Below are 27896 nucleotides of genomic sequence, written 5' to 3'. Positions count from 1 at the left end.
CATCTCCCCTCCTCCCTGTCTCCTGCTCTCCTCCTCTCACCTCCTCCTCTCTCCATCTCCCCTCCTCCTCCCTCTCTCCTCCTCCTCTCTCCATCCCTGTCTCCATCTCCCCTCCTCCCTCTCTCCTGCTCTCCTCCTCTCACCTCCTCCTCTCTCCATCTCCCCTCCTCCCTCTCTCCTCCTCCTCTCTTCATCCCTGTCTCCATCTTCCCTCCTCCCTCTCTCCTGCTCTCCTCCTCCTCTCTCCATCCCTGTCTCCATCTCCCCTCCTCCCTCTCTCCTGCTCTCCTCCTCCTCTCTTCACCCCTGTCTCCATCTCCCCTCCTCCCTCTCTCCTGCTCTCCTCCTCCTCTCTTCACCCCTGTCTCCATCTCCCCTCCTCCCTATCTCCTGCTCTCCTCCTCCTCTCTCCATCCCTGTCTCCATCTCCCCTCCTCCCTCTCTCCTGCTCTCCTCCTCCTCTCTCCATCCCTGTCTCCATCTCCCCTCCTCCCTCTCTCCTGCTCTCCTCCTCCTCTCTCCATCCCTGTCTCCATCTCCCCCTCTCTCCTGCTCTCCTCCTCCTCCTCTCTTCATCTCTGTCGCTCTCCTCAAGCTGGCTAGGTGAGATAACTCCTCCAACGCCGAGATACTCTCAGCTCATTGGCCACCGCACCAATCAGATGTCGGATCATTAGTTGTGGAAAGCGCGCGGGCCGAGGCAGTGTCCTTATCTGCTTCTACTGATCCCTCCAACCCATCCTGCACATCCCACAACAACACTATACTGTACAGCCTATATACTCTCCGTAAAGACGCTGAATTCTGTTTGTCGGCACAATAGCTTCATTTCCTCCCATTCGTTTATTCAGATTTACCACTACTTCCTGTCTGAGTGCAGGATAATCTGATTGAGACATTTCAGCACGTTGCGATGACTGGCAATGTAGAACGGAAAGATTAATTTTGAAAGCCCACTACATATCTGAAGCAGAATTCCTTCATTCTGTTGCTTTAGAGCTGATAAAAGTGTCTGGCGGCACAGTTTAATTTGTGCAAGTGCGGTTCTGGTTTGTAATAATTACACTTCAGGCAGAGTTCTACTTGTTGAATAACAATGTCTCCTCTCGATTGTTCCGGGCTGCAATTTGCCCGCTCCATCTCTGCTCCCACTAGTGCCAACACTTAAACCCATCTTCTATCAGCTGCAGTGAGGAAACACAGTTTAACCTGAGGAAAGCAAAGCACACGAATTCACTGAAATATTCTAGTCTCTGTGCCTCCATACTGGCTGAGTTGTGCAGTGGGCCTAAAGGTTAGAGAGAACAGAGCTTATGACCGGAAGGTCGTCGGTTCAATCCCCGCACCGGCAGGATAAATCTGTGTGGGGAAAGTGAACAAGCAGTGCTTGCCCCTCACATTTTACCACCACTGCGGTGCCCTTGAGCAAGGCCCTTAACCCCAACCGCTCCAGTGGAGCTGCTCAGTGCAGTGGTCACTGGTCAGACTGTGGTTGTACAACTGGGCAGCTTCCAGGTGTGAATGTGAACAGGGCACTCCTGAAAAAGAGAGCATTGCTCTCAGTGAGACGCCCCATGTATAAATAAACATTAAAAAAAGATAACATTTGCTGTTCTTCTTTTAATCTACCTGATGGAAACGTATTCACTAATTTGCTACATGAATAATATCTGTCCAAAACCTATTCAACAACATTAACTGCCGTCCTGTTTTCTCATGATCTGTCTTGGGAACTCATACACTTGGCATCAACACAAGCACAGCATTGCATCAAAACTAAAGCCATATCAGTAATATTTTGAACTCTGCACACTGCACTAACATTTCCAGAAGCCCTTTCAACATGCATTTGACTCATCTCCTGTTGTCTGTCAATGCTGAGCCAAAGCACACTGAGCTATCTGGCCTGTGTCTCTATTCACTATTCAAACACATCTAGTGACTGGGAGAAACTGTGCTTGAAGGGTGATTAGAATTTTCGTTTCTTTATTTTTTTCTTTTTCTGCAGAATTGTGAGGTTTGGATACAAGTTGATGCTACGGTTAGGTTGGGGGATGAGTGCACCCTGGTGGTCCCTCACATATTATTCACCTCAGTGGAGCTCCCTGCCTGAAAATGTGTCAATAATCCTGTACTGCCATCTGCTGCCCATTTGTTGATGTTGACCGACTTTCTTTCTTTCTTTTTTTACAATGCACTATAATTCAGAGTGGTTCTCAAACTGGGGTCCACGAGGGGTTCCCCAGTAAAAAGAGGAATCATATATTTTCACTATAATTCTGTCCATGAGTAACACAATGACAGAACCGATGACTATTTTGGACATGGGTTTCATAAACGTTCTGTAATAAAACCTCTAAAAGCAAAAATCTTATCAGATGGGGGTATCAGATGGGGGCCCCTGGGACAAAATCTTATCAACTGGAGGTCCGTGGTCTAATTTGTGCCAGTTTTTAGGGGTCCTTGACGTGAGCCGGACTAACTAAACATTTCCTGTTTGTTTTCAATATTGTTGAATACATTAGATTAAAACATAATAAGCATGAGTACACTGCCAGCATTGGACAACTTGCATTACTTGTTGTACTTTACTTTTTCACCAAATTGCTCTGATTAGGTGTTGCTCATATGTTTTAAATATTGTTGTGTAGTTATGTAGACTGAAGCATCTTAAATTGCACGGTGCTGCCATCTTCTGGGCTTTGCCAGACATTACATTTCCCCCTAAAATCTGAATAGTGTGTGAATAATGTAGAGGCAGACTGGTCCACGAAAAGGTTTACTGGTCTAATATAATCCACCAACAAGCCGTGGGATGTCAGAATGTTCAGACAGCTCATTTGGCTGCTTGGTCTGACCTTTGTGTCTCCAAGCTTCAGCCATGGTAACATTTCAAATAGAAAGGTTAATAGGAAGGTCTGGACGCATTTAGAGAAGGTCAAATATTATGCTTTTCACTCACAACTGTGCAGGAACAAACAACTCAGTGGAAGCGTGTATCTGAAATGCTAAATCATTAAGTGATACAAGGGCACTATATTAAGCATATTAGATTTGTAGTGCCATTGGATAGATCGGGCCTTGTGGGAAACGGGGAGAGTGCAACACGTCGGCTGTATAGGTTGTGTCACTCATTTTGTGTTGGTCTGTGTGTGAGTGAAGTGAGTCGCATTCAAATTAAATAACAGTAAATGGAGCAGTGCCGAAGTTTAGCCACTAGGTGGTGGTGCAGACCCCTTAGAGAGCGCTAACTGAGAAGCTGCATTGATTTAGATTAAGAACTGACCTCATCATGACGTTGCTGTAATCCAGTAAAGCCCAAATCATCCTGTAATATGATGTCACACATTACCAGGGTGCTTATCCGGACCAACACTACTGGTTCATGACCATCTCAAGGGTGGATGTCTGACTCATCATCACTATGTGCTTATATGAGCTGCCTATTCTAAAATAGATATGATGCGTATGATGGCAGCAGTCTGTCCCCAGTGCCTAGCATCAGATCGGCTGTAACAAACAATACCTCTGGGGTGATTAACGAATGTAGACCAACAGGTTTCATGATGTCAGCAGCCAGCAGGGGGCTGAGAGCTCTCCACACACCCTGGCTTTATACTGTCATGTCATCAAGAGCCACTTCATCAGTTCCAAAATAAAAGATGTGACAAATAATATGCAACTGTAGGATTAACTGCAGGAAGGAGGACACCATAATAGGCTGGAAAATGCCATGTACTATATGGTGTATATATGCTAGTATTCTCAAAATACATAAAAACAAATATTCTATTAAATGTATTGTATAGCAGAGCCAGAATCATATGTTATTGGGTCTACTGTATTACAGTGTCATCATGGTTTTAATTCCTAAGTTTGATGAGCCTACATCAATTTTTACACAGATTCACAAGCAGTCATGTAGTCTGTAATGGATACTGTACTGCCACAGAAAAAAAAATCATGATTCCCATAGACGTCATCACATAATATCATTCATGATTCGATACAGAAACAAGCACACAAACTCCTCTTTCTGCCACCTCATGCAGTGTGGTGCCCTTGACCTATACTCAGCAGCAAAATCATCATAATCAATAATATCTGATGATCTAAGCAGCACAGCTGTTTGTATTGGCGTCTGTTCCTTCTAGTCTTTTCCCTCGGGAACATGAATATTGACGCCAGGAAGGAAGGCTGACCAGGCTCTCTCTCTCTCCCTCCCTCCCTCCCTCCCTCCCCCTCTCTCTCTCTCTCTTATACCCACACACCCTGGTGCAGACGCAGGCGTGCACACACCGGCAGCAGACTCTCCCAGCTTCCGCATCGCTCTCCCTTCTCCATCTCTCTGTCTCTCCATCCCTCCCTAGAATCTCTCCGCTGGTGGATTTGAGCCCAGTGCAGTGTGCAACACCGGTAAGGCATCGTCATCATCTCTCCTCTGAGCTTTGATTTGTCTGTGTCCCGCGTGTGTCTCTGTCTCATTCTCTTTCCCTGGGAGGCAGACAAAGGATTTGGGGTGTGGCAGGCAGGATGGTGCTGATGCTGCTGATGGCAGCAGCCAAATTAATGTGAAGGGAACGGTTGTTGGTGATGATGACCATAATGATGCTGATGAGAGAACAATAGGGCTAACGTTTGAATAATCGTATTACTGATGAAGGGGGGGGGGGGGGGGGGGGGGGGAGATGTACTTATGATTGCTGTTGTGTCTATGGCTATAGGCAGGGCCAGTGCCGCCTAGCCGCGACACCATTTCTAGCCCTGGCTGGTCGAGAAAATCACTCAGTCTGCCTCATTTTAAGGGAGTGAATTTAATCATTCTGGGCGCGAGTCCAGCGTGTCTCCATCTATGCCAAACCAAGTCCATTAGCCCCCATTCAAATTCGAGAATCATTTGACACTATAAAGCTTGGTGTGAAGATGACTTGCTGAGATGAGGCAGATGTGAGGCTGGGTCAGGAATAGGACTGCAGTGAAGCCTGTAGTAGATCCAGGGTGGAGGAGGCAGAGAGAGAGAACAAAGACCCCAGCAGAGGGGGGGAGAGCAGACAAAGGACAGGGCAGACAGCTGGGCAGCATGGCAGACATGTCAGGCTACATACATGTTAGCTATATGTGGCCAACCCAGTCGTCAAATCCAGACAGCATGTGTGGGAGGCAACCATCGCTCACGTGCGCCGCGGCCGCGCGCGCTGTGTGTGTGTGTGAGCTGCATATCTCATAGCCACTCCCTTGATGAGCAAGCAGGTTACATAGGTTATATAATAAATAAAGTCAGCGCCTTCAAGATTTTTGCCAGCTCTGGTCATATCCTTATTCCTTACAAATGACTGCTCTTTTAACATGAGAATATAGCATATCTACAGTGTCATATTAGAATATATCATATCTACAGTGTCATATTAGAATATATCATATCTACAGTGTCATATTATTAGGCGTCTCGTGCCGGCTGCATTGGCAAGATGTCGGCTGACAGGAAAGGTCACCGCGCTGTGCTCAGGTGTCTCTCTTCTCTCCCGCAGCCAAAATGTCCGACAAGCCCGACATGACCGAGATCGCCCGCTTCGACAAGACAAAGCTGAAGAAGACAGAGACGAAAGAGAAAAACCCTCTGCCCACCAAAGAGAGTGAGTGTCCCCTCATTTTGTGTGGGTGTGTGACTGTGTAGAATAGATGGTGTGTGCCTGCATGTTTGTATATGTGGGTTATCTATGAGCCTGTCAGTCTGGCAGCTTGTGGCGAGCAAAGGGTTTCTCTAGCGAGCGGTGCTGCTCTCCTCTCTCTGCCAAAGCCTCCACATCTCCCTCTACCCCCTGCCAGCGTTTTCTCTCACGTCAGCAGCTAAGCGTCACATCCAGTGAGCTGTCAACACACCAGCAGCAGTGCTCCTCCTTCCCAGCAGCGGAAAAACAAACGGCTGCAACATCAGCAGCACTCCTACACCACCCAACCAATCATTTAGACGTACCGCAGATTCAGACGTAGCGTTCCCACACAGCAGCAGCAGCAGCAGCACACCAACACATATTCACCACGCACATGCCCTGCAGTGCAGCTGACCTGTCTCCCTCTCTCTTCTCTCATGGCTGCCCTGCAGTGCAGCTGACCTGTCTCCCTCTCTCTTCTCTCATGGATGACCTGCAGTGCAGCTGACCTGTCTCCCTCTCTCTTCTCTCATGGCTGCCCTGCAGTGTTGCTGACCCATCTCCCTCTCTCTTCTCTTTCAGCCATCGAGCAGGAGAGGAAAGGCGACGCTACGCCTTGACTACTGAGCACATGAAGAAAGGAGGCAGAGATGCCGCAGCGAAACGCACTTTGTTTTGATTATCACAGTATTTGAATCTGTCATTTTGTCTTCAGATAAGGGTGCCCTCGGCTCCCCGGGGGGGGAGGGGTGCTGTAAAGGGTCAAATGGCATCCTCACCATGGGGGCATCTCTCCACTACTAGGGGGTGGAACTCGTCATGCCTGGGTGCCTGTCTGGCACTGCTCGCCTAATAGCCAACATGTCTCCTATATTGCCAAACTGGGGAGTGGCGTGGTGAAGTAGCATAACAGAGATAGACAGGCATCCAGGCTATAGGGAGGTGGGGGGTTGTCTCGACACAAGGGAGCAATCAGAAGCTATAATCATGTGGGATGTTTTCATAATCAACTTTTTACGTTTCTTTATGAAATAAATATGGAGGGAGTGGAACCAAACAATACTGTGTGTTTTGCAGTCTTGCTTTCCACTTAATGTCTCTGAGCGATTCCAAACTGTAACACACACACTGTCCTCCGGAGGGAGGTATGCTGGTGCACCGCGGCCTGAAACGGAACAGACACACCATGAAAGTATTTGTAGGCTCCTTGTAAGTTGTAGGCGAGAAACATCACTTCCAATATGATCACTCAAAATGTGGGTAACACTTTATATTAAGGTACACATATTCACCATTAACTAGTTGCTTATTAGCAGTGTTTTGGGTAAGTCATTACAAAAGTAACATATTACATGTAATATTTTAGCAGTAACTCAGTAATATAAATAAAAGTTACAAATTGAGTTACTTATTTGTATCAAAGAACAGATTTAAATAAAGATAGAATCATTTCCTAATCAAAATGTGTGTTTTTATGCAAATAACCACTACATATATGACAATAACAAAGGAAAAGGATAACATTTAGAATTTTGGATGATGTACACTGATTTCAAGACGGTTGAAATTATTTTTTGGGTTGTTCTGGGGCGGCGATGTCATTCTGCTGCTGCTGCGATTTTGTTGAAAGTAATGCAAAAGTAGTGTAATAAGTAATGAGTTACTCTACACAGAGACAGTTATATTGTAAAGTAACGTATTACTTTCAAATGAAAGTAACTAGTAATATGTAGTATATTACATTTGGAAAGTAACTTGCCCAACACTGCTTATTAGCATAGTAGCATGGCTGTTCAAGTTGTTGTATATGAATTACAATCTTCATATGCTTTGCTCAGTATGGGCCTTAGTGTAGTCGGGCATAATTCATGTAACAACTTCCTTACCTACTATCAATAAGCAGTAATGGGGCGGGTTATTAGCCTATTTCACATCCCACCCAAGTCAGCCATTTTGTGTCTAAAAGGCAGGAACTAAAACAAAGCTGTTCCTCCGCTGCAGGGACAGCTGGTCCAGTCCCAGCACTCTAATGTCTTGCGTGCACCCGTGTTACTTCCTGCATTTTAGACACAAAATGGCTGATTTGGGTGGGATGTGAAATAGGCGTATGGAAGGAAAACTCTTAGTTAATGGCCTTTATAGAATAAGACATGATTAATAAGTGCTTTATAATGACTAATAAACCGCCAATATGCTCCTAATATGCATGCTAAAACTATTAATGGTAAATCTGTGTCTGTACCTTTAATAAAGTGTTACCAAAATTTGATTTGAGAAAGGTCCTGACAGACTTCCCTGCATATAACAGGACCATCATAGGATGGATTGTACATTGGATGTGTGTGTGTGTGTGTGTGTGTGTGTGTGTGTGTGTGTGTGTGTGTGTGTGTGTGTGTGTGTCTGTGTGTGTGTGTGTGTGTGTGTGTGTGTGTGTGTGTGTGTGTGTGTGTGTGTCTGTGTGTGTGTGTGTGTGTGTGTGTGTGTGTGTGTGTGTGTGTGTGTGTGTGTGTGTGTGTGTGAGTGTGCGTGCGCGCAGTGTGGGGCAAGTTACTTTCAAAATGTAATATACTACATATTACTAGTTACTTTCATTTGAAAGTAATACGCTACTTTACAATATTACTTTCTGTGTAGAGTAACTTGTTACTTATTACACTACTTTTGCATTACTTTGACCAAAGCAACAGCAGCAGCAGAATGACATCGCCGCCCCGGAACCATTATGTAAAAATAATTTCAACCGCCTTGAAGTCAGTGAAAACAATCCAAAATTCTAAATTTTGTTCTTTTCCTTTGTTATTATCATATATCGTGGTTTTTTGCATAAAAACACTGTTTGATTAGGAAATGATCTTTTTTTTTAATTATGTGCTTTGATTTAATAAAATGTAACTCAATTTGTAACTTGAGTTACTTGACAAAGTAACTGGTATAATATTACTGAAATCCTATAAGTAATAAGTTATAGTACTGAGTTACTGCTAAAAGTAATATATTCCATGTAATATGTTACTTTTGTAATGAGTTACCCCCAACACTGAAAATAGGCCTATATACTGTATAACTTGAGATCCCATTTTAATAACAGTTCTTCTGTCAATGTCAAAATAGACACGCCACGCCCACTTTCCAATAAAAAAAACACAATACACTGAATACATTTGAGTCATTCCATTTTCTTGCTAATGCGCAGTCGAGCGTTGAGTCACCGCTGGCTGACTGACACGTCGCTGGCCCGGCCGGCGTCGCCGATCCTGCCACCCTTCCTCGGCCTGTCAAGCCTGTCACCTCCCGAGACTTTATTGCTCTATTTCTCTCACCTTTCACCACCGTAAATCACCGATCAACGCACCCCGGACGGCGTAATGTGTCTGAAACGCCTGTTGGAAGAATTTAATTAACGCGCGTTTTTCCCTCGTGTTGTTTTAAGCAGAGTTAGCGCAGCCTAATTCAGAAGTGGGAAAAGTTTGTATGATTGATCTTGAATACACATTCAAAGTTGTTATGGAAATATAGCCTATTCCTACAGGCTAATGCTTTTTTGTTTTTTTTGCAAAAGCGTGCATTATGTCGTTGAATGGTGTCGTTCTATAGGCTATTATTATTACTGTTACTGTTGTTGTTGTTGTTGTTGTTATTATTATGAATAATAATAATCATAATCATACTTATTATTATTATTAATAATAATAATAATAAGGCAACCTCTTCAACTTTTTTCACCCCAAGCACCCCTTGGTTGGTATGAGCAGGCGTTGCAAGCGTGGCCCCCTTAAAAAGGGGGCGGGAGCTTTGCCTATCATTTATAAAGTCCTGCACCAGGATATCATGATTGACACTTATTTTTATTAATATATATTTGTTTTAAATATGCCACTGAATAGCTCACGTGATTTGTCATTCTTGACAGTTTCGATGTTTATGGGACCTCTATAGCACCAAAACAGAAGCACGCCCAGCATGGATAGACTATTTGTTTAGGTTATTAACCCATAAAGGCACCTTTAAACTCGTTAAGGGCGCACTTGAGGAAGGCTTCGGCCGGAGACAAGTTATGAAGCATCCGAGATCGCTGTTTAATCGCTCTTTATTATTTCTCAGATAGGTGTCAGGGGGTCTTTAGGTTTCAGGCATGTTGTCAAATGGATGCGGCTGATATCTAATTAGCCGGGATTATCCTCACCTATACCTCGCCACTATTGTCTCCAGGGCCTCGCCCGATGGCCCGTCATTGTCTTCCGCACTGAGTGAATTGTTGTTTTAGGGGATTTGAGTGGTTTATAGGGGATTTGACAAGTGTAAACGATTTAATTTAAAAAGTACATGTTAATCATTATCCACGAGGCAACTTCTCTCATATCAAATCAGATGATCCATTGAATATTAAATGAGAGAAACTGGCATGATAGCTGTTGATGACAGACACAATGACATAGCCTACTCATGATTATGTAAATCAAAGAAGATGATAAACAGAACTAAAACAACGTGCAATAGGATTAACAAGCCTACTGGATAATCCCAGATTTCCATTACGATTTCCCCTCCCTTTTTTGTGCATGGCATGCAGCATACCTCAGCATGCAAGATAAATGAAACCCTTAATTTAGAACATGACGTTTAGGCATATGCGGGGTGCCAATACACTGGTTTTAACATTTTATTTCTTATTTGTTTTACTCTTGTAAATTCCAGACTATTTTCACACCAAGTTGTTTCCCAGGGAAACATCTATTATCCTATTATCACAGCGATGCCAATGTCGCCAATGTGTGAGGCAGTATTTACATGACTATATCGTCAGCTGCTGAAAGACTTTATAGCTTTGTAGTCACCGTGTATCCCCGTGGGACACTGGTGTCATTTCCCTAAAGTTCACCTCTCCAAAACATAAAGCCTGGCATATGGCTATACAGTGGAACTGAAATCAACAATATTCAAACTTATTAAGTATTTTGGGGAATCCAAATTGTGTTGTGAATAATGACATTACATTAGACTTACATGGCTACGCTATAGTCACCCCCTCTTCAAATCCCCTTAACGATCAAATTACTATATATTCCTATAGGCCTATACTATAGTCTGCGGTAGGTCTAATATTGTGACCTTATAACACCTTACAAAAACTGTCTCCTATACTCCTGTGTATCATCTTAATATTCCGAGGCACTTGCTGTGATATTTGTTTGTAGCCTAATTTATTACTTTTGCTGTTTTAGTTTTCGTTAAGATCCAATTTTAAACAATAACAACAACGTAGGATAAGCTACAATAATAATAACAACAACGGCAATGACAATTGTAATAACAATAATAAATACCGGTAATAACAATTGTTATAACAATAATAATATATGGAACTATATCAAACGTATTCATCCAGTTCACGTTTCAGTTCGTGGGAAAAGTATGGACTAAAGCCTGGGAACGACAGGTGAATGAATGAATGAGGGGCTGTAACTGTCTGCGTCACCTCTTTGAAGTGCAGTTATGCACCAACGTCTGCTATTGGTCTATAGGACAGGGCAATCAATGTCCTCGTTGGGGCATTTTCACAGTGAAACGTTACCTGAGGGACAAATCTGTCAATCAAAGGGGAAAGACGCTATAAATATCATTAGCCTGTCTCGCCAGAAGTTCAGTGGCTTCCCCTCTCTCGGTGCACAGCACACAGGATACCATATAGACCTGCATGCGTTTGGAATACAACTGCTATGGAACCCTGGCATCTCCTTTCAGCTTTGGCGTTATCCATGTTCTGTCATGTTACCTCAGCTTGGTATGTCGCTTAGTTGTTCTGGCTGTCATTTAAGAATATGAAATTGAAATTGATTTTTGGTGCATGATCTTAACATGCTTCTCGTGGTTCCTTCCTTTCTAGGTCAGTAAATAACTTCCTCATGACTGGACCTAAGGTATTTTTCTTCTTCTCTCTGAACATTTTGTAGGCTCTTATTATAGCATTCCGATTAGAATAAATTAATGCAAGTCAAACATGGTAATATTTGCTTATTAAATTGGTTATTCATTGCGAACCCTGAGAATAACAGTGTTTTTGGTTTCTATTCCAAGGCCTTTCTAACTTATGCCAGCAGTGTGCAAGTGGGCGCACAGAGTGGAATCCAAGAGTGTAAACACCAGTTCGCATGGGACAGGTGGAACTGTCCAGAGAACGCACTCCAATTATCCACACACATCGGACTTAGAAGTGGTAAGAAAATGTGTATCTTTATTATATCCTCATGCATGACAGCAGCAGAGTGGTCTTGTGGTTAGAGAGACCAGTGACTGTTTCAAACCTGTCAAATTTAATGCTGCCGAAGTGCTCTTAAGCAAGACACTGAATAGCTCAAGGGGCACTATAGGGAGCCCAACAACATGTACCATGTCCATCATCCTCTAATAACGCTGTTACATGGATTACGCTGCGCAATCCGTGCGTAACAGCGTAAATCTGGTAAATTACGCACCTTTTACGCACATATGATTGCGCATGGCCATTAAGCCTTTGCAGTGCCAAATTTGATAGTAAAGTGTAACAAGTGTAAAGTGTAACTGTTTTCCTTATTTCTCAATTTAGCCACAAGGGAAACGTCTTTTGTCCATGCCATCAGCGCGGCCGGGGTGATGTACACGCTGACCAAGAACTGCAGCATGGGGGACTTTGACAACTGCGGCTGCGATGACTCCAGAATTGGACAGATGGGTACGTTGGTGATGAGCGACAAAGTAGAGTCGTCACCTATTATAATTAAATATAATATTCAATCACTGTCTATATATTTACATGCGGGAATTATGAAAAGGTATGCTTGACTTGTGTTCCAAAGGATAACCCAGACATTTCTGAATCAGGTGGCAGGGGATGGATCTGGGGAGGTTGCAGCGATAATGCAGCGTTTGGGGAGAAGATCTCCAAACAGTTTGTGGACGCGCTAGAAAATGGCCATGACTCCCGCGCAGCCGTCAACTTGCATAACAATGAGGCAGGCAGATTGGTAAGATATATATTTATATCTATGTATACTTATTAAAACTCAAATTCAAGAAGGAAAAGAGGAAAGACTGTTGGCTTGATATCAATTACAATTCCAACTAACATTCTCAATCTGCTGGCAGGCAATCAAAGCTACCATGAGGAAAGCCTGTAAGTGTCACGGAGTGTCTGGAAGCTGCACCATCCAAACCTGCTGGATGCAGCTGTCCGACTTCAGAGATGTGGGCAACTACCTGAAGAAGAAGCACGACGAGGCGAAGAAGCTGGAGCTGGACAAGAGGCGGCTGAGGGCTGGGAACAGCGCGGACAACCGAGGTGCCATCGCTGGCGCTTTTCGCAGCATCCCCCGCACGGAGCTCATCTATCTGGAGGACTCTCCAGACTACTGCAAGAAGAACCAGAGCCTGGGCTTTCAGGGCACAGAGGGCCGCGAGTGTCTGCAGGGTGGCAGCAAGAACATGTCTCAGTGGGAGAGACGCAGCTGCCGCAGGCTGTGCCATGAATGCGGCCTGAGGGTGCAGGAGAAGCGCCTTGATGTGGTCAGCAGTTGCAACTGTAAATTCCACTGGTGTTGCACAGTAAGGTGTGAGAAATGTACACACGTTGTGACAAAATATTATTGCGCACGCAAGGAAAGAGGGAGAAGACCGCAGAATAAAACGAAGCGGAGGCACCGTGCGCGCCGGAATTGATTGCCATTGGCGAGGGACCTATGGCAATATGCCTGTTATTTATCATTCATTTCAGCAATGTGACTGTTATTTCTGAATCAATAATTATGATTCTGTAGGCTATTAGGTGAATGTTATATACATGACTCATATTACCATCAGCCGACCTTTCCATGCACTTTCCAATTGTATTTGAGAAACCTGTACTATTTTTTATTTTGTTTTAAATGTGTTTCCCCCTCCAGCACAAAATGCCCCCTGCATGCTCACTCTCCTTTATCACCTGGAAGTGTTTGCTTTGGTGGGCATTTAGTCGATTCTGTTGAGTTTGTCTTCTTTGTAGTATGTCAATTGTCGAATATTTTGTGTTATATGTATTTTTACATTGAAGAAATTACCTAATAAATATTTTAATAATGTCTCGGTGTGATTTGTCAAGGTGTGGATTAGAGCTTTGAAATTCTGATTCCGCTATTTGTATATTGGTGGTGTCATGCAGCCCTAGGGTAAAAAAATAAACTGTCGCCTAATGCCATCCTTTGAAGTGCGCATAGGCGTTTCCTGAACTCGTCATCCAATCAGCTTTCTCGGACCATGGAGACAAGAGTTCATTTGTTCCTCATCCAAATAAAAGGGAAAGTTCAACTCAGCGGCGCAAAATTCCTGTTCTCTTCTTTGTGGGGCAACAACTCAAGATGGTTCATTCGTTGCTTTGGCTGCTGCTACTTCTTTACAAAAGCTGTCCCGGACATGCTTGGTAAGACCTTATTATTACACACTGTATTTGTCTGCATGTTTGTTAGGCTATATCTCTAATTATATCTTCTATATCTTTTTCGCAGGGTCGCAACTAACCTTCTTATGACGGGATCCAAGGTAATAAAAAATATGGTCACACATTGATACTTACAAAATCATATTAAACTTGAATGGGACAATTGCCAGGTTAAAGGGAGGGGGCCGTTTTTAAAACCTAAAAGTGGCATTCAGGGCAAAAAGTGACTGTCACTGCCTCTCCTACAGGCCTATCAGCCCTATGCAAGCAGCGTGGAGGTGGGCACGCAGAATGGAATAGAGGAGTGTAAACACCAGTTTGCTTGGGACCGGTGGAACTGTCCCGACAGCACCATCCAACTAAGAAGCGGTAGGCTATGAAGAAAACTGATCTCATTTGGATATATTTAAATAACATGTTCTATGTGGGCTATTCACAGATACATGATATTGAATATAATGTAAATCCATCTTCACCCAAAATAATTTTCCGCAGGTTACCTGATATTGGACAGGTGCATTTTGAAATAGCTTGGCAGGGCATGTTGATATATTCACTATTGAAATCAGACTCTGCAGTCTAAGATAATCACTGACCTAACCTGATTTTTCATTTTATGATTCATTCACAGCCACCAGAGAGACGTCTTTCGTGCATGCCATCAGTGCAGCAGGAGGCATGTACACACTAACCAGGAACTGCAGTATGGGGGACCTCGACAACTGCGGCTGCGATGTCTCAAACAACGGGAAAATTGGTGAGGCCATATTTGTGTGAATGTACCTTTATGCAAAATAAACATAAATAAATAAATAAATAAATAAATAAATAAATAAATAAAAATTGAGAGTGAATAGGCTATTTATTTTTTAATGGGAAGTTCACTTAAATGCGACCTTTCTTCGATATTAACATGTTTTTGTGTACCAGGTGGACGTGGCTGGTTATGGGGTGGCTGTAGTGACAACGTCGATTTTGGGGAGAGGATTTCCAAAGAGTATGTGGATGCACAGGAGACTGGCCAGGACTCCCGGGCCGCTGTCAACCTGCACAACAAGGAGGCTGGACGGATGGTGTGTGCAAGGAGAGCCTATTTAGAAATTAACCTATGCATTCGTTAAGTCATGCACGATTCAAACCCTGTTTTCCAATCTCATCATCCACAGGCTGTGAAGGCAACGATGAAGCGCATGTGCAGATGTCACGGCATGTCAGAGAGCTGCAGCGTCCGAACCTGCTGGACACAGCTGTCCGACTTCAGGGACATTGGGGACTACCTGAAAGCCAAGCACGACCGTGCCAAGAAACTGGAGATCGACAAAAGGCGCATGAGGGCTGGCAATAGCGCGGACAACCGTGGTGGCATCTTGGACGCTTTCGGCAGCATCGCCCAGACGGAGCTCATCTACCTGGAGGACTCTCCGGACTACTGCAGGAAGAACAGCAGTCTGGGGCTGTACGGCACGGAGGGCAGGGAGTGTGTGCAGCACCGAGACGGGCTGAGCCAGTGGGAGAGACGCAGCTGCCGCAGGTTGTGTCATGACTGCGGCCTGCGGGTGGAGGAGAGGCGCACGGAGGTGGCCAGCAGCTGCAACTGTCAATTCCACTGGTGCTGCAAGGTGAAGTGCGAGGCCTGCTCTCAGGTGATAGTCAAACATGTGTGCGCCAGGAGAGAAAGTGCCATGCACGGACATAGAACCACCCATAGAAGGAGGTATCGTGGACATAAACAACATGCATGAAGATGACATAAAAAAAAATTGTTCATCAAATGATTATCTTTGCACTTTTCCTCTTTTTGTGTTTTTGTACAAATGTAAATGTTTATCATCTATTTATGTACAGTGTTCGTTTTTATACAATTAAATAAAGTAATTTACCTTTGGGCTCATCTAAATTTACTTTTTCTATTGTAGGCTATATAGAATAGCCTTTTTATTTTATTAACAGCAAACAGAATATGTCAGATGAGTTTCCTTCATGTGCTCCACTCCACACAAGGTTTCACGACAACAAGACACATGATGGGCAAAGTTGTGTCTTAGAATTAGAATATGAATGGAGTGAATACACTCAAGAGGATTACATGGATAACATGCTGCAGTTCACACCTAACCAAGGTGTTGATCCAGCTTTGATCACTTTGATGTTAACTAAATTGGATCCAAGAGGCTTTGAAGGTCAAATTAAGGAAGTATTTCTACCTGGAAATAGGTATTTGGCATGATAATCCAGGCCACTGTGGCCATGTATACTCACTACTCACTTTGTCCCATGCAGGGCAGCGCAAATGCATTACAATCAATCAAAGCGAGGGAAACACATTGGCAGCATATAAACAGTCTCTAACAGACATTTAGACCAGTTTGTCACTCCTCAATATAGGGCCATATGTAGAAAATGGATTTGAGTTCTGAGATTATAGAATTAGAAATCTGAGAATAAAGTCAGAATTCTGATGCATGCATTTTTATATTGCCCTAATCCTTCAGCAAGGCAGCAAAATATGTTGCATTAGTATCCAGTTACCAGATTATCCACACTAAACCACTGAATAAATTAACATAATAAGGCTGAGTGGCACTGCACCTTGCCAGCAAGTTAAATTCCAATCTTGTCATTTGCAAGTAATTAAGTCTAAGAGAATTGTATGCTTTCCAAAGCACAAGCCCACCCAGTCTCCACCCACAATCTGTGTCTATGAAGTCATTCATCTGCCTCCTCCTCCCCCCCCCGACCCCCTGGGTCTCCAAAAATCCTCCTCTCTGCTGGATATGTCATAAATCTGCCACTGTCCCAGCTAAATGAGTGATGGCATGGATATTACCTTCATCAGGGGGTCCATGCCTGGGGGAGAGGGAGAGGGGGTGGGGGTCTAACAGAAAGGGGGTTGGCAAAGAGGCTGTTGCACTGACTATACCTTTACACTTTGTGGAAGTAGTAAATAACATGTTAAATGACGACATGTATTAGTCACCGGTCAGACTATGTTGATAGATCAACTGGTGTGTGTGTTACGGAGAACTGGTTAGAGCTTTTTAAAATCAGTCACAGTTAAAGATCACTTCTCCATTTGGACCAACAGTATTGCTATATAATTTGGGTATCGTATACACTTGATCAAGAAATACCTTTGAATTCACACGCCAAAGCAGATGTTTACAAGCAGCACGGCACACCCTAATAAAACTTCAGAATAAAACAGAGCGGATAACATTCCCACATTATAGAGCATCACAATACCTCTCTCCCTCCTCACCCCGGGCCCTTTCCATTTGTCTGTTTTGCCTCTGGGGAGGTCCCCTTCTTTCCCATGCTGTGACCTGCTGTGTGTTAATGAAGGCTGGGACCACTGGAAGCCCGCACTGGTCCGCCCCTCTCCACCGGGTCTATACCGGTGCCATATTGGGCCCATATGAGCACATGCTGACCTATGATGTTGTTCTTCAATTGTGCTTAAGGTGAGCGGACTGCATCCGTTCTCTTCGGATTAGTGTCAGCTGATGAACCTGCTTTTTCTCTGAAAGGGTCGTTTCACATGACAGAGATGTTACATGACATAATCTCAGCACATTTCCTATAAATAGTTCTCAGTGTCTTTTTCAGGCTTAGTGCGTTTATACCACAATTTTGAGAAACATTTTCAGATGTATTTTACATGTACACAGTCACATGACCTCACACTGACTCATGTACAGTCACATGACCTCACACTGACTCATGTACAGTCACATGACCTCACACTGACTGAGGTACAGTCACTCATTAACCTGTCACATGACCCCTTTACATACGTCATGCCTCCTCCACACACTGGTCCTCTCATGTCTTTCATGGGGGGGGGTTTGTTTCCCAATCGGGAGGCAGGCTCGGGGGAGGGATGATCTGCCACAAGGACCCCCCGGGGTGGCTCATGTATTCAGCCAGACAGGCCTGGCGGTCTGGAGGGGGGGGGGATCTGTGTGATGGATCAGCCCTTCACCCCGCTGCCCTCCCCTCTCACCTGGGTGCGAGATACCAAGAGGCCTGGCAGGACAGACTGATGAGAGGTTCACTTGTAACTGCCGTTTGTACGACAGGCAGTCGAACAATTCATGATACACATTTACAATAAAGCAGCACGACGTGAGTGTAATACATTACAGGGATACTCAAGTTGCTTTGCCTGGGGGCCACTTTTGCAAAATGACGGGAGGCCAGGGGCTAGTTAATAATAAACAAACATTAATATTATTTTTTCTGTAGCGGATTGTAGGTTTTTGGGGTGTCAGCCGGAGTTTAGTCACACTGGATAGTTAGTTAGGTTAAGTTAAGTTAAGTGCCTGGGCAGCAAGCAGAGGGCCATATTTGACAATTTAGCTGGAGCTCAGTCAAACTTGATTTAACCTTAGTTTTCATTGTGAATTAGAAAATGGTCGGGGGGGGGGGGGGGGGGGGGCACTCTGCACCCTATCGCGGGGCGCATCTGGCCCCCGGGCCGCAAGTTGAGTATCACTGGTGTAATACATGTCTGATTTAGTTACTCATATATATTTAAATTGTGACTGCTAGTAGCCTAAGTAAATTCAAGTAAATAATATCCATAACATTTGCCCATATTTTCCACCCAGTACTTAACATGTTTTGAAATGAATATGCAGCTATGTTTAATCCCCCACTTTATATACTATTTTATTGCCTTGTGTTTTTATAGGCTATCCCTTGTGTTCATACTATTATTTGTCTTCTTCCCCTGCTGAATCTTGTTACTTGTGCCGTTACGCCTTCATTTTCGTTTATTGCAAGATGAAACGTTATTGATCCCTGAATCACGGATCAATAAAGTCTCATCTTGCAACAAACATTTGATTTCATAACGATTTAAAAAAGATTGATCAACACAGTGATCTTTGCTACTGCAAAGTCACAATAGGATGACGCAGTAGCAGACATGTTAGCACAGACTAAAATGAGAATATCTGTTTGTAGCTATGCATGTGGTATACTCAAAGCTATAAAGGACATTCTTAGAAGCCGCTACAGTATGTTTATAGGCCTCCTCTGCAGAGCCGCGTCTACGTTCTAATACAGTATTATGTCTGCTCATGCGTGTGTCTGCGGAAACGTCCCTTTTTAGAGTCTATAAGAGGAAAGGCGAGAGGGCCACACTAAAAGAGCACAGAGGTCGTTCTGTGGCTGATATCATTTACCGTAGTTTTGTAGTGTACGTCAAGTACTGTATGTCGTGGGCTTCCAGACAAACTTCTTTGTGAGCCCAGTACATTGCCTTTCCTCTTTCTGCTGGATGATATTGAAAAGAGACGAGCATGAGTTTTGACATTCCTCTTAAGGTGGAGGTGATGGGATGGAATTCATATAGTCTGGCTGACTATATGAAGAGGGTGAGTATAGCAAGACCAAGGTTACACTACGGTTTACTGCTAAGCTAACTGAACACTGGAAGTGACACACTGCTAAGCTAACTGAACACTGGAAGTGACATACTGCTAAGCTAACTGAACACTGGAGGTCACATACTAAACAAATATGTATTACCTTCAAAGAAACAGCTTCCGAAATATATCCGATATATATATATATATATTTTGTGTGTGTGTGTGTGTGTATGTTGTTGTCTTGCGTTATTCAGGGCCAGTAATTATTTCATACACTAGTGTCTAGGAAGTGGAAAAACGTGAAGACCACCGAGCTATTCCATTACCGTATTTCAGTTATGTTCACAGCAGCATTCAGTTGCTTGATTGGATGATTGAATAAAAAAAATCAATAAAAAAAAGTATTCAAAAACTAACTTGTGAGTGACAGAAACAGCCATATTCTATAATAGCTCATAAATAATACACTATGGAAAGTGAATTTGGATGTTAATTGCATGCTGTGAGCGCGGGACATCTCATGTACTTTTTCAGCTGAAGTTGTCCGGCTGTGACAAAGTGGTGATGAAAGGCAGCATCACCGGAGCACAGTTCATGGTAAGTAAGTGTGTTTAAATATGTGCCTCTTTAAACTTTTTAATACGAATAATTCCAGTTCCATTTGACCTGGGTTGACATTCTGAAAATACTGATAGCAGCAATCGTGTTCAAATTTACACCATCCAGCAAATGACAGAGAGTGAGCTTCAAGTGTTCCCCACCCTTCATATTCCGTGAGTCTGATTTTAAAAGCTATATTTATTTCACTCACACCAAACAGAAGTCCAATCTAAAGTGTTGATAAAAGATCACATTTCGGATGTGACAAGACACAAAGGGCCGTGCATGCATGACAACACAGAAGAGGATGTGGCTGCATACACGCAACGCAATTAGCCATGCTTTATGTGTAGCAGCAGCAGAGAGCAGAAGAGATAGAAAGAGAGTCTAAATACAGGCCGGTAATATATTGGTCTTGTCTATTTCTAGAATGATCGCCAGTATCCACAGTGACATCAACAGGGGTAAAAAGAAGACGAGGGCTTTTGGTCAGAGGTGAGTCAACAGCTCTCTGTCGACAGTTATTCTACTGTCTCAATGTGTTGAACAACATCAATGTATAATTTTGATATTCCAAACATTCTGGCACAGATCAAAGCCATCAAAGTGTCCCATACAAGGTAAGGAAACATATAGTACAACTATGTCACTGATATGATATCATAAAACCAGGTTTCTTTGGGTCTGAATTAATAATGCCATTCTTTCTACACTTTATAGACTTTCCAAGGGAGGAAGAAGCTTCCACCTATGAGGTTGTAAGTAAAGGATTAAGTTACAATGTTATTGAATATCCAACACAACCATAACTGCATTCTGTGTATCAGCTTCTTGTCTGTGTTATTATGCTCAGTGCTCATGTGTCACATGTCAGGGAAAAGACAGAGACCTTAGAAACATGTCAGTGAGGGCAGATTGTCCACCTAACCCCCGCCCCCTCCTACCCCACCTGCATTTCTGAGTCCTGTGGAACGAGGCCATTATAAAATGTGGTAACTGTCAACAATGTAATTTTACTCGCAAAACCAAGACATTTGATCACACAGGGAAAGCATTCGCTATAGAGCACCACAGGAATGAGTCCGGAAGGTAGCGTTTGGGTAGAGCCTGAAATCTGAGTTCACGTTACCGGCTGGTTTACCAGGCTGGCGCTTGGGTTCATCAGGGGAAAAGTCTATGGGGATTTAACATGGGGATTTCGCTTGACTGCATAAAATAAGGTCTGTGGTTAACACAAGTTTATGGGAGCGCGAATTTGGGTTCAGCAGGATAATCTTCACAAGAAACGTGAATCACTTTTATGACTTTTGAAACGTAAATGCAGTTTTTTTAAACGCAATTTTTAGAAAACGCTTCAAAAGGCATAAACGTGATTAACATTCGTGAAGATTATCCCACTGAACCCAAATTACTGCTCCCATAAACTTTTGTTAAGCACAGATGCATTTAAGTCAAATCCCCCCAATGTAAAACCCCATAGACTTTTCCCCTGACAAACCAACATGGCGGCGATTTTTGGCTAAACCTACAAAAATCATCCCCGCGGTACTCTATTAAAGGTAGGAACTTGAATCTGGTGGACTTGCATACACAGGTAAAACCTCCAGACCTCACAAAAACATCATCTCAAAACATAGAAGTACCGTCAGAGAGAAACCATGATCAAAGGAGCCCTGTGCCAACCACATGAACCACACTGTAGCCTCCCAGCTATATTATATTGCTATACTCCCACAGAGGAGGGGGGGGGGGGGTCACATTAATACTCTTCTTTTGAAGCGTGAACTATACACTAGTAGACTATGTCGCCCCTTTTTGTGACTCTCTGTCTAAACCCACTTAAGCTGCGTTCACACCGACCTATTAAAGTTTGTCGCTGGCGTCGAGTTTACATACAAAGTCAATGCAAACGAGCGATTGAGCGTATATTCGCCTGGGAGAATAATCGCTGGGCGTCCGAGCGGCAGAGACAGAGCGACAGGGAGAAAATACGCTCGTCGCTCAAAATGAAATATCCCAACTCGAGCGAAAATACGCTGGCATCAGTCGCTCGCTGTTCAATGCTGATTGGCTGCCGTGTGAGAGTGAGTCAAGGATCACACTGGCTTGGAACAAACCGCTGGTTTATTGTGTGGCAACAAACCGCATTGACAGGCTGACAGCTGACATGAAGTGAAGTCTGTACTACCGGTATGCAGCTCGCATTAGGAGCACGCTGATAGGCTTAGCTTGTAAACAATGACGGTGGCTCGTAGTGGACAAACAGCATGACATTGCGTAACGTTATATCCCCCACATGTCCGTCATTTCGTGTGCCTGTTGATGAGCGATTTAAACAGAGCGACAGAGCGATTCCAAAGGGTTGACTTGAGCGACAGAGCGAAAAATAAATATCTCGGTGTGAACGCTCCTTTAGTAATATCCTGCGCATTTCTTGTCCGCTGCGCTCTCTCTTTTTCCTTTGCTCTGTACGATTGGTCTCTGGCTGAACATTACACTTTGTATAGGCCCAATAGAGGCGTATTTTCCCACTAGGGGTGACAGAAATAATCGAAGATGCATGCGATGCGGACGTGCACGATTCTGCATCGATTCACAAATGTCAAAAATCGATTATTATAATTTTTTTGTGTAAATAATCGAATAAAATATAATGGAAGTACATGCATTTGTTTATTTTAATTATGGATCATAATACAATGCAATTCCAAATGCACTTTTATTTTAAAAGTAGCCACACAGTGAGAAAAAAGAAAGTGAGAAAAAATAAATCATGTATTGGGGGAAAAAAGCGATGCATCGAATCGTAATCGAATCGTAGCCCTCTGAATCGTAATCGAATCGAATCGTGAAGCCAGTGAAGATTCACAGGCCTATTTCCCACTGATGACGGCCAATAGCATTAGTATATGCGACGGGTTATGTATACATGGTTTTTATGTGTGTGTGTGTGTGTGTGTGTGTGTGTGCGTGTGCGTGTATGGATAGAGTTGATTTTTTGAGTTTCCCATCATGCATTGCATGTTATTTCAATGTCAGAGAGACTTGGCTCACATGATTGTATCATGTGTATATTTAAGATGGCGTCGTCATGCTTTGTCATTTTTGTCTGATGAAGAGCAGCAGCGCTACTGGTCGAAACGTCACTTTGTTGCAATAAACAAGTGAAAGTGGAGCCCTGCAGTGTGCTGCTGCTGCTGCAAGCTGTTATGTTTCAGGAAAAACAAAGCGACGATGAGGAAGAATGCCAGGACCCCTACATCTGTGCCCTGGCTGAGCCTGCAGGGCAAAGTGAGAGCGAGGAGGAGGAGTGTGACGAAGATGAGTATGAGACGCCTCCCAGCACGGTCACAACGGAGCTCCCGCAACGGCTGGCTAAACCTCTGGGGCACGGTGACTACATAGGTATCAGACAGCAACCATGATAGAATGCAATAATTTGCATATGATGACATTTAATATTCACTTGCTATGCTTTTGTGCATGTCATCTGCGCGTGTGTGTGTAGACAGACCCCCCCACCTCCCCCGTCAGCACAAACACAGTCCACAAACAGGAGGCCCCAGCAGCAGCAACGTGAGTCCACTCTGTCCTCCTATCAGGAAGCCTTTTTCACACTATCACGTGGAAATGCACTTTCTAACCTACTTAAAACAGCCTCCTCCTTCTTTCTTGTGGTTCCTCTCCAGCTGCTGTTGTTAAGGTCATTTGCTCACCCATCCTCTCTGTCTTTTTCATCAGTTGGCTCATCCTCCTCCACCGAGAAAGGACCACGCCCCCCAGAGGCTGTTGAAAGGACCACCGCCATGTACATTTGATGAATCCACAATCACCTAGCTTAGTGATGATGATGGACATGATTTTTTTTTGGACAGAAATATAAGGCATATGACAATGATCATCTAAGTCTTACATAAAATGTCATTTTCCCGTCCCTAGCACCAGCTGCACGAGCTACTCCACATGTTGACAGGGGAAGGAAGCCTGGCCTGCCCAAGACAGGCCATTCAAAACCAAGTATGTGCAGTTATTAATTATGTACATGATGTGTGTTTGGGGTCATTATTAGAGTTGAACAGCAAAGTGTTGTGACCTCGTGCCACAATTTTTCACACTACCCATCATGTCCAGAAGATGGCGGCCCTTGCAGCTCCCATCCCTTATCCACCAGCATGCGCCCTCACCTGGAGGGTCCTATGGCACCAGATCATTCCAACAGGTAGACTAACCTGAACAGTTCATGAGCCTAACCACAAACCAGCCCCTCACCCACACCCAGTTCAATCAGGACGAGACGCATTATGCAGGTTATAATGTTATGATGATGTCATCATCCCCTCCCAGGTCCAGTAAACGCAGTGCCCTTCCTGCACCACCAGGGCAACAAGCTAATTCAAGCCATAACTCAGAAGTAGGACAAACAACGGTGAGTTGAGTCACAATAAAGCTTGAACTTCTATACCATGCACTTTTGAGGAACATGCATCCTGGTCACAAGGCTATGCATTCCTGGACAACTACACAAATTCTGTAATTTGGGAAAGGGACCAGCAGGTGGCAATGTTGTAACAAGAACGGCATTGTGGAGGACCCTTTTGTCTGCTTTGAGAACTCAAAAGATGACTCAAGCTTGGCTCAGCTGAGTAGTTAATATTATTTCTTATTTGTGTTCAATTTATTTGCAACAACAATTATTTACCAAACATTGCGATCATTGCAACAGAGAAATGAGGAGACGGAGAAATATGGAGAAAGAGAGTTACTCCCAGTCCTTACTCTGAATGTGTGTGTTTCATTATGGTGTGTCCAGGTAATGGATCCCAGGTGGTATGCAGGTCAGGTGACCAGACGCCAGGCCGAAGCTGTTCTCAGACAGGTGGACAAGGTCAGGATGGGCAGCAGTCCCTCACAATGTCACATGTCCTGCTTTTGATAGAGCAGAAACATACACACACACACACACACACATATACACACACACACACACACAAATGCAGTTGAAGTTTCACAGAACTTTGCTGCGATCACATAACTCTGCGTGTGTGTAAGGGCATCTATAGTGTAGAGGTAAAGCCCTCTCCTACCACCGCAGAGACCCGGGTTCAAGTTCCGGCAGCGGTACTTCCGGCTTGGTCAGACGTTTCTACAGACACAATTGGCCGTGTCTGCGGGTGGGAAGCCGGTGAGGTATGAGTCCTGGTCGCTGCACTAGCGCCTCCTCTGGTTGGTCAGGGAGGTGCCTGTTCAGGGGGGAGGGGAACTGGGAGGAATAGTGTGATCTTCCCACATACTACGTCCTGCTGCCGGTGAAACTCGTCGCTGTCAGGTGCAAAGAAGCGGCTGGCGACTGACTGCACATGTGTCGGAGGAAGCATGTGCTAGTCTACAGCTCTCCCCAGAACGGCAGAGGGGGTGGAGCAATGACCGGGACAGCAGGGGGAATTGGCCAAGTACAATTGGTGAGAACATGGGAGAAATATTTGAAAAAACATGTTAAAAAAAATAAAAAATGTAAATGAAATGTGTGTGTCTGTAAGGATGGGGCGTTCGTGGTGAGGGACAGCTCAAAAGGCTTGTCTGAGCAACCCTACACACTGATGGTGCTGAACCAAGGCAAGGTCTACAACATTCAGATCCGTAACCACGGCAACTCCTACTGCCTAGGCACTGGCATCAAGAAAAGCGAGGTAAGCTTAAAATAATGATGCCATGATCTATATATATGTCAACACACACACAAAAAGAGTGTGTACACTGAAAGTAAACTGAAAAGTTCACATCTTATTATCAGCCTTAGGGACTGCTTGGCGGTGACTTGTGCTGTGTCATTAGTTCTCTCTAATCCAGTGATACTCAATTGGCGGCCCGCAGGCCACATGCGGCCACATGTGGCCTGCGATGGAATTGCAAAAAAAAAAAAAAAAAAAATTACAGTGCACCTGCACGCAACATGCAAGATACCCGCTGAATAAGGCCATTTTCAGACTAGGAGGCCAAATCTGGTTTGTGAACTTTAGTGACCTATTAATGACTTTATTCAGATTGGTTTTATGAGTCTGGACGCTCCAAGTCTGATTTGTGTCACTTGTCCCAAACCACATATGGAGGTAGTTTCCAATCTGCTTTCGACTGATGTGACTTGAGTGCGGACGCGCAGATCCACCAAATCTGATTTGAACGTCACTCGCAACTCATGGTGCGTTCCTTTATCGCAAAATAACTGGGATGTGGAGGCTAAATGACATCACATCCGTTTTGTTAGCGTTCCATTTTCAGAAAACTTGAGCTGGGAAGTTCACTGTTCATTGGTCAGATCCAGTCGCTAGCCAGGCTAGCCATTGTTAGCCATTGTTAGCAATAACAATTGACAACATGGCATTTTGCGGCATTTCGCGCATACAAACACTGCAGCCTCATGTCCACACAGATAGATGTTAGGCAGTGCTGTGTGTACAGCTGATTTAATGAGACACAAACAAAACAGAAGTGCTAAACAACATTACTACGATTACTACTACTGTTGTTGCGCGGCGCAGCCATCTTGGATTTTTGAGGTTGGGGCTGCTGAGACTCCTACGAGTTTGGAATGGGAAATACCAGCTCTGATGATGTCACCGCCCAACTCATGACCTTTGAAGTCGTAAGATTACCAGTCCCCAGTTATAAAGGAATGCACGATCATCATCAAATGCTTCTGCGCAGGAAAACCACGTCACCAACGTACGTATTTACTGACGCCGACGTCGTTACCATAGCAACCCATGCAGATAGGCTGTTTAGGTCTGGCCACACAGATCCGACTTGAGAATCAGATTTGTGGCAATGCGGACACACTCCCAAATCAGATTTGGGAAACCAATCAAGATAATGATGATTAATGACTTTATCAGCAAATCGGATTTGCCTGTAATGTGAACATGGCCTAAGTGTCCAAATGTTCATGTCATTCTGGCCAATACTCCACTTCTGTTATAGCATTTCAGTCTGGAATATGGAATATCTTTCAATAATCTATGATTTAGCTGCTAAATTGTCAAATACCGCCGTCTGCTCACTACCCAGGCACTTATGTATGTACTTAACCTAACTAACTATCCGGTGTGCACAACATTGTCAGACTAAACTATGGCTGACACCCCAAAAACCTACAATCCGCTACAGAAAAATGTATATTGATTGTTTATTAACTGGCCCCTGGCCTTCTATCATTTCACGAAAGTGGCCCCCGGGCAAAGCAAGTTGAGTATCCCTGCTCTAATCTGTCATCTTCTTGTGTGTCTGCTGTAGAGTTTCCCTGGGGTGACCGAGATGATTAGCCATCACACACACACCACGCTCCTGCTCATCGATACCACCGAGCGGAGCTGTGGAGCACAGAGCCAGTGCCGTCTTCTGCACCCTGCGGGATTCTGAACCTACCAATGCCATGCTTGATATGGATGTCTGAACCTACCAATGCCATGCTTGATATGGATGTCTGAACCTACCAATGCCATGCTTGATATGGATGTCTGTCTCTGTGTTTGCAAATGCGTGTGTGTGCATTAGTGATGCGCGGGTCAGGGTTTTTTAAGGCCCGCCCCCAACCCAACCCGTCATTGGAGCCAGCCCGCCCCGGCCCGCCCAGCCCGTTAAAATATCTGAAAATTCCCAACCCAGCAGCCCGCGATGGCCAATTTAATGTAATATGTCTCCGGACTCAGGAGGAGCACAGCAGAGCTTCTAAGGTGTGCAAAGTAGCTAATAACTCTGTCTTAGTAGTTAACTCCCCCCCTCTCTCTCTCTCTCTGTCTTAGTAGTTAACTCCCCCCCCCCCCTCTCTCT

At 44.2% G+C, this 27896-nt stretch overlaps 4 protein-coding genes across 4 annotated transcripts; all 4 read left to right on the top strand.

The window, feature by feature from the left end:
- Positions 1-5533: 5533 nt before the first annotated feature.
- tmsb2 (thymosin beta 2) lies at positions 5534-6271 on the top strand (the record flags this gene model as incomplete). Its single annotated transcript, XM_083652092.1, has 2 exons — positions 5534-5633; positions 6234-6271. The coding sequence occupies 2 exons, from the start codon at positions 5534-5536 to the stop codon at positions 6269-6271; spliced, it is 138 nt and encodes a 45-aa protein (XP_083508218.1).
- Positions 6272-8836: 2565 nt separating this feature from the next.
- On the top strand, positions 8837-13343 carry LOC310790020 (protein Wnt-8a-like; the record flags this gene model as incomplete). The annotated part of the gene is made up of 6 exons (XM_083651739.1): positions 8837-8925; positions 11536-11569; positions 11727-11865; positions 12235-12383; positions 12485-12652; positions 12774-13343. 6 exons carry the CDS (start codon positions 8837-8839, stop codon positions 13341-13343), a joined length of 1149 nt encoding a protein of 382 aa, XP_083507865.1.
- A 674-nt stretch (positions 13344-14017) lies between these two features.
- On the top strand, positions 14018-15839 carry LOC310790019 (protein Wnt-8-like; the record flags this gene model as incomplete). Its single annotated transcript, XM_083651738.1, has 6 exons — positions 14018-14079; positions 14165-14198; positions 14346-14466; positions 14729-14854; positions 15028-15170; positions 15264-15839. 6 exons carry the CDS (start codon positions 14018-14020, stop codon positions 15837-15839), a joined length of 1062 nt encoding a protein of 353 aa, XP_083507864.1.
- Positions 15840-19403: 3564 nt separating this feature from the next.
- On the top strand, positions 19404-27485 carry lcp2b (lymphocyte cytosolic protein 2b; the record flags this gene model as incomplete). Its single annotated transcript, XM_083651737.1, has 8 exons — positions 19404-19478; positions 20007-20069; positions 23291-23477; positions 24204-24291; positions 24417-24498; positions 24883-24957; positions 25610-25759; positions 27360-27485. The coding sequence occupies 8 exons, from the start codon at positions 19404-19406 to the stop codon at positions 27483-27485; spliced, it is 846 nt and encodes a 281-aa protein (XP_083507863.1).
- Positions 27486-27896: the final 411 nt, after the last annotated feature.

The sequence above is a fragment of the Poromitra crassiceps genome, assembly GCF_964638095.1.
Source record: "Poromitra crassiceps genome assembly, chromosome: 15".
Classification (NCBI taxonomy): Eukaryota; Metazoa; Chordata; class Actinopteri; order Beryciformes; family Melamphaidae; genus Poromitra; species Poromitra crassiceps.
Note: the sequence above shows the minus strand (reverse complement) of the source record. Positions and strands in the feature narration are given on the sequence as shown.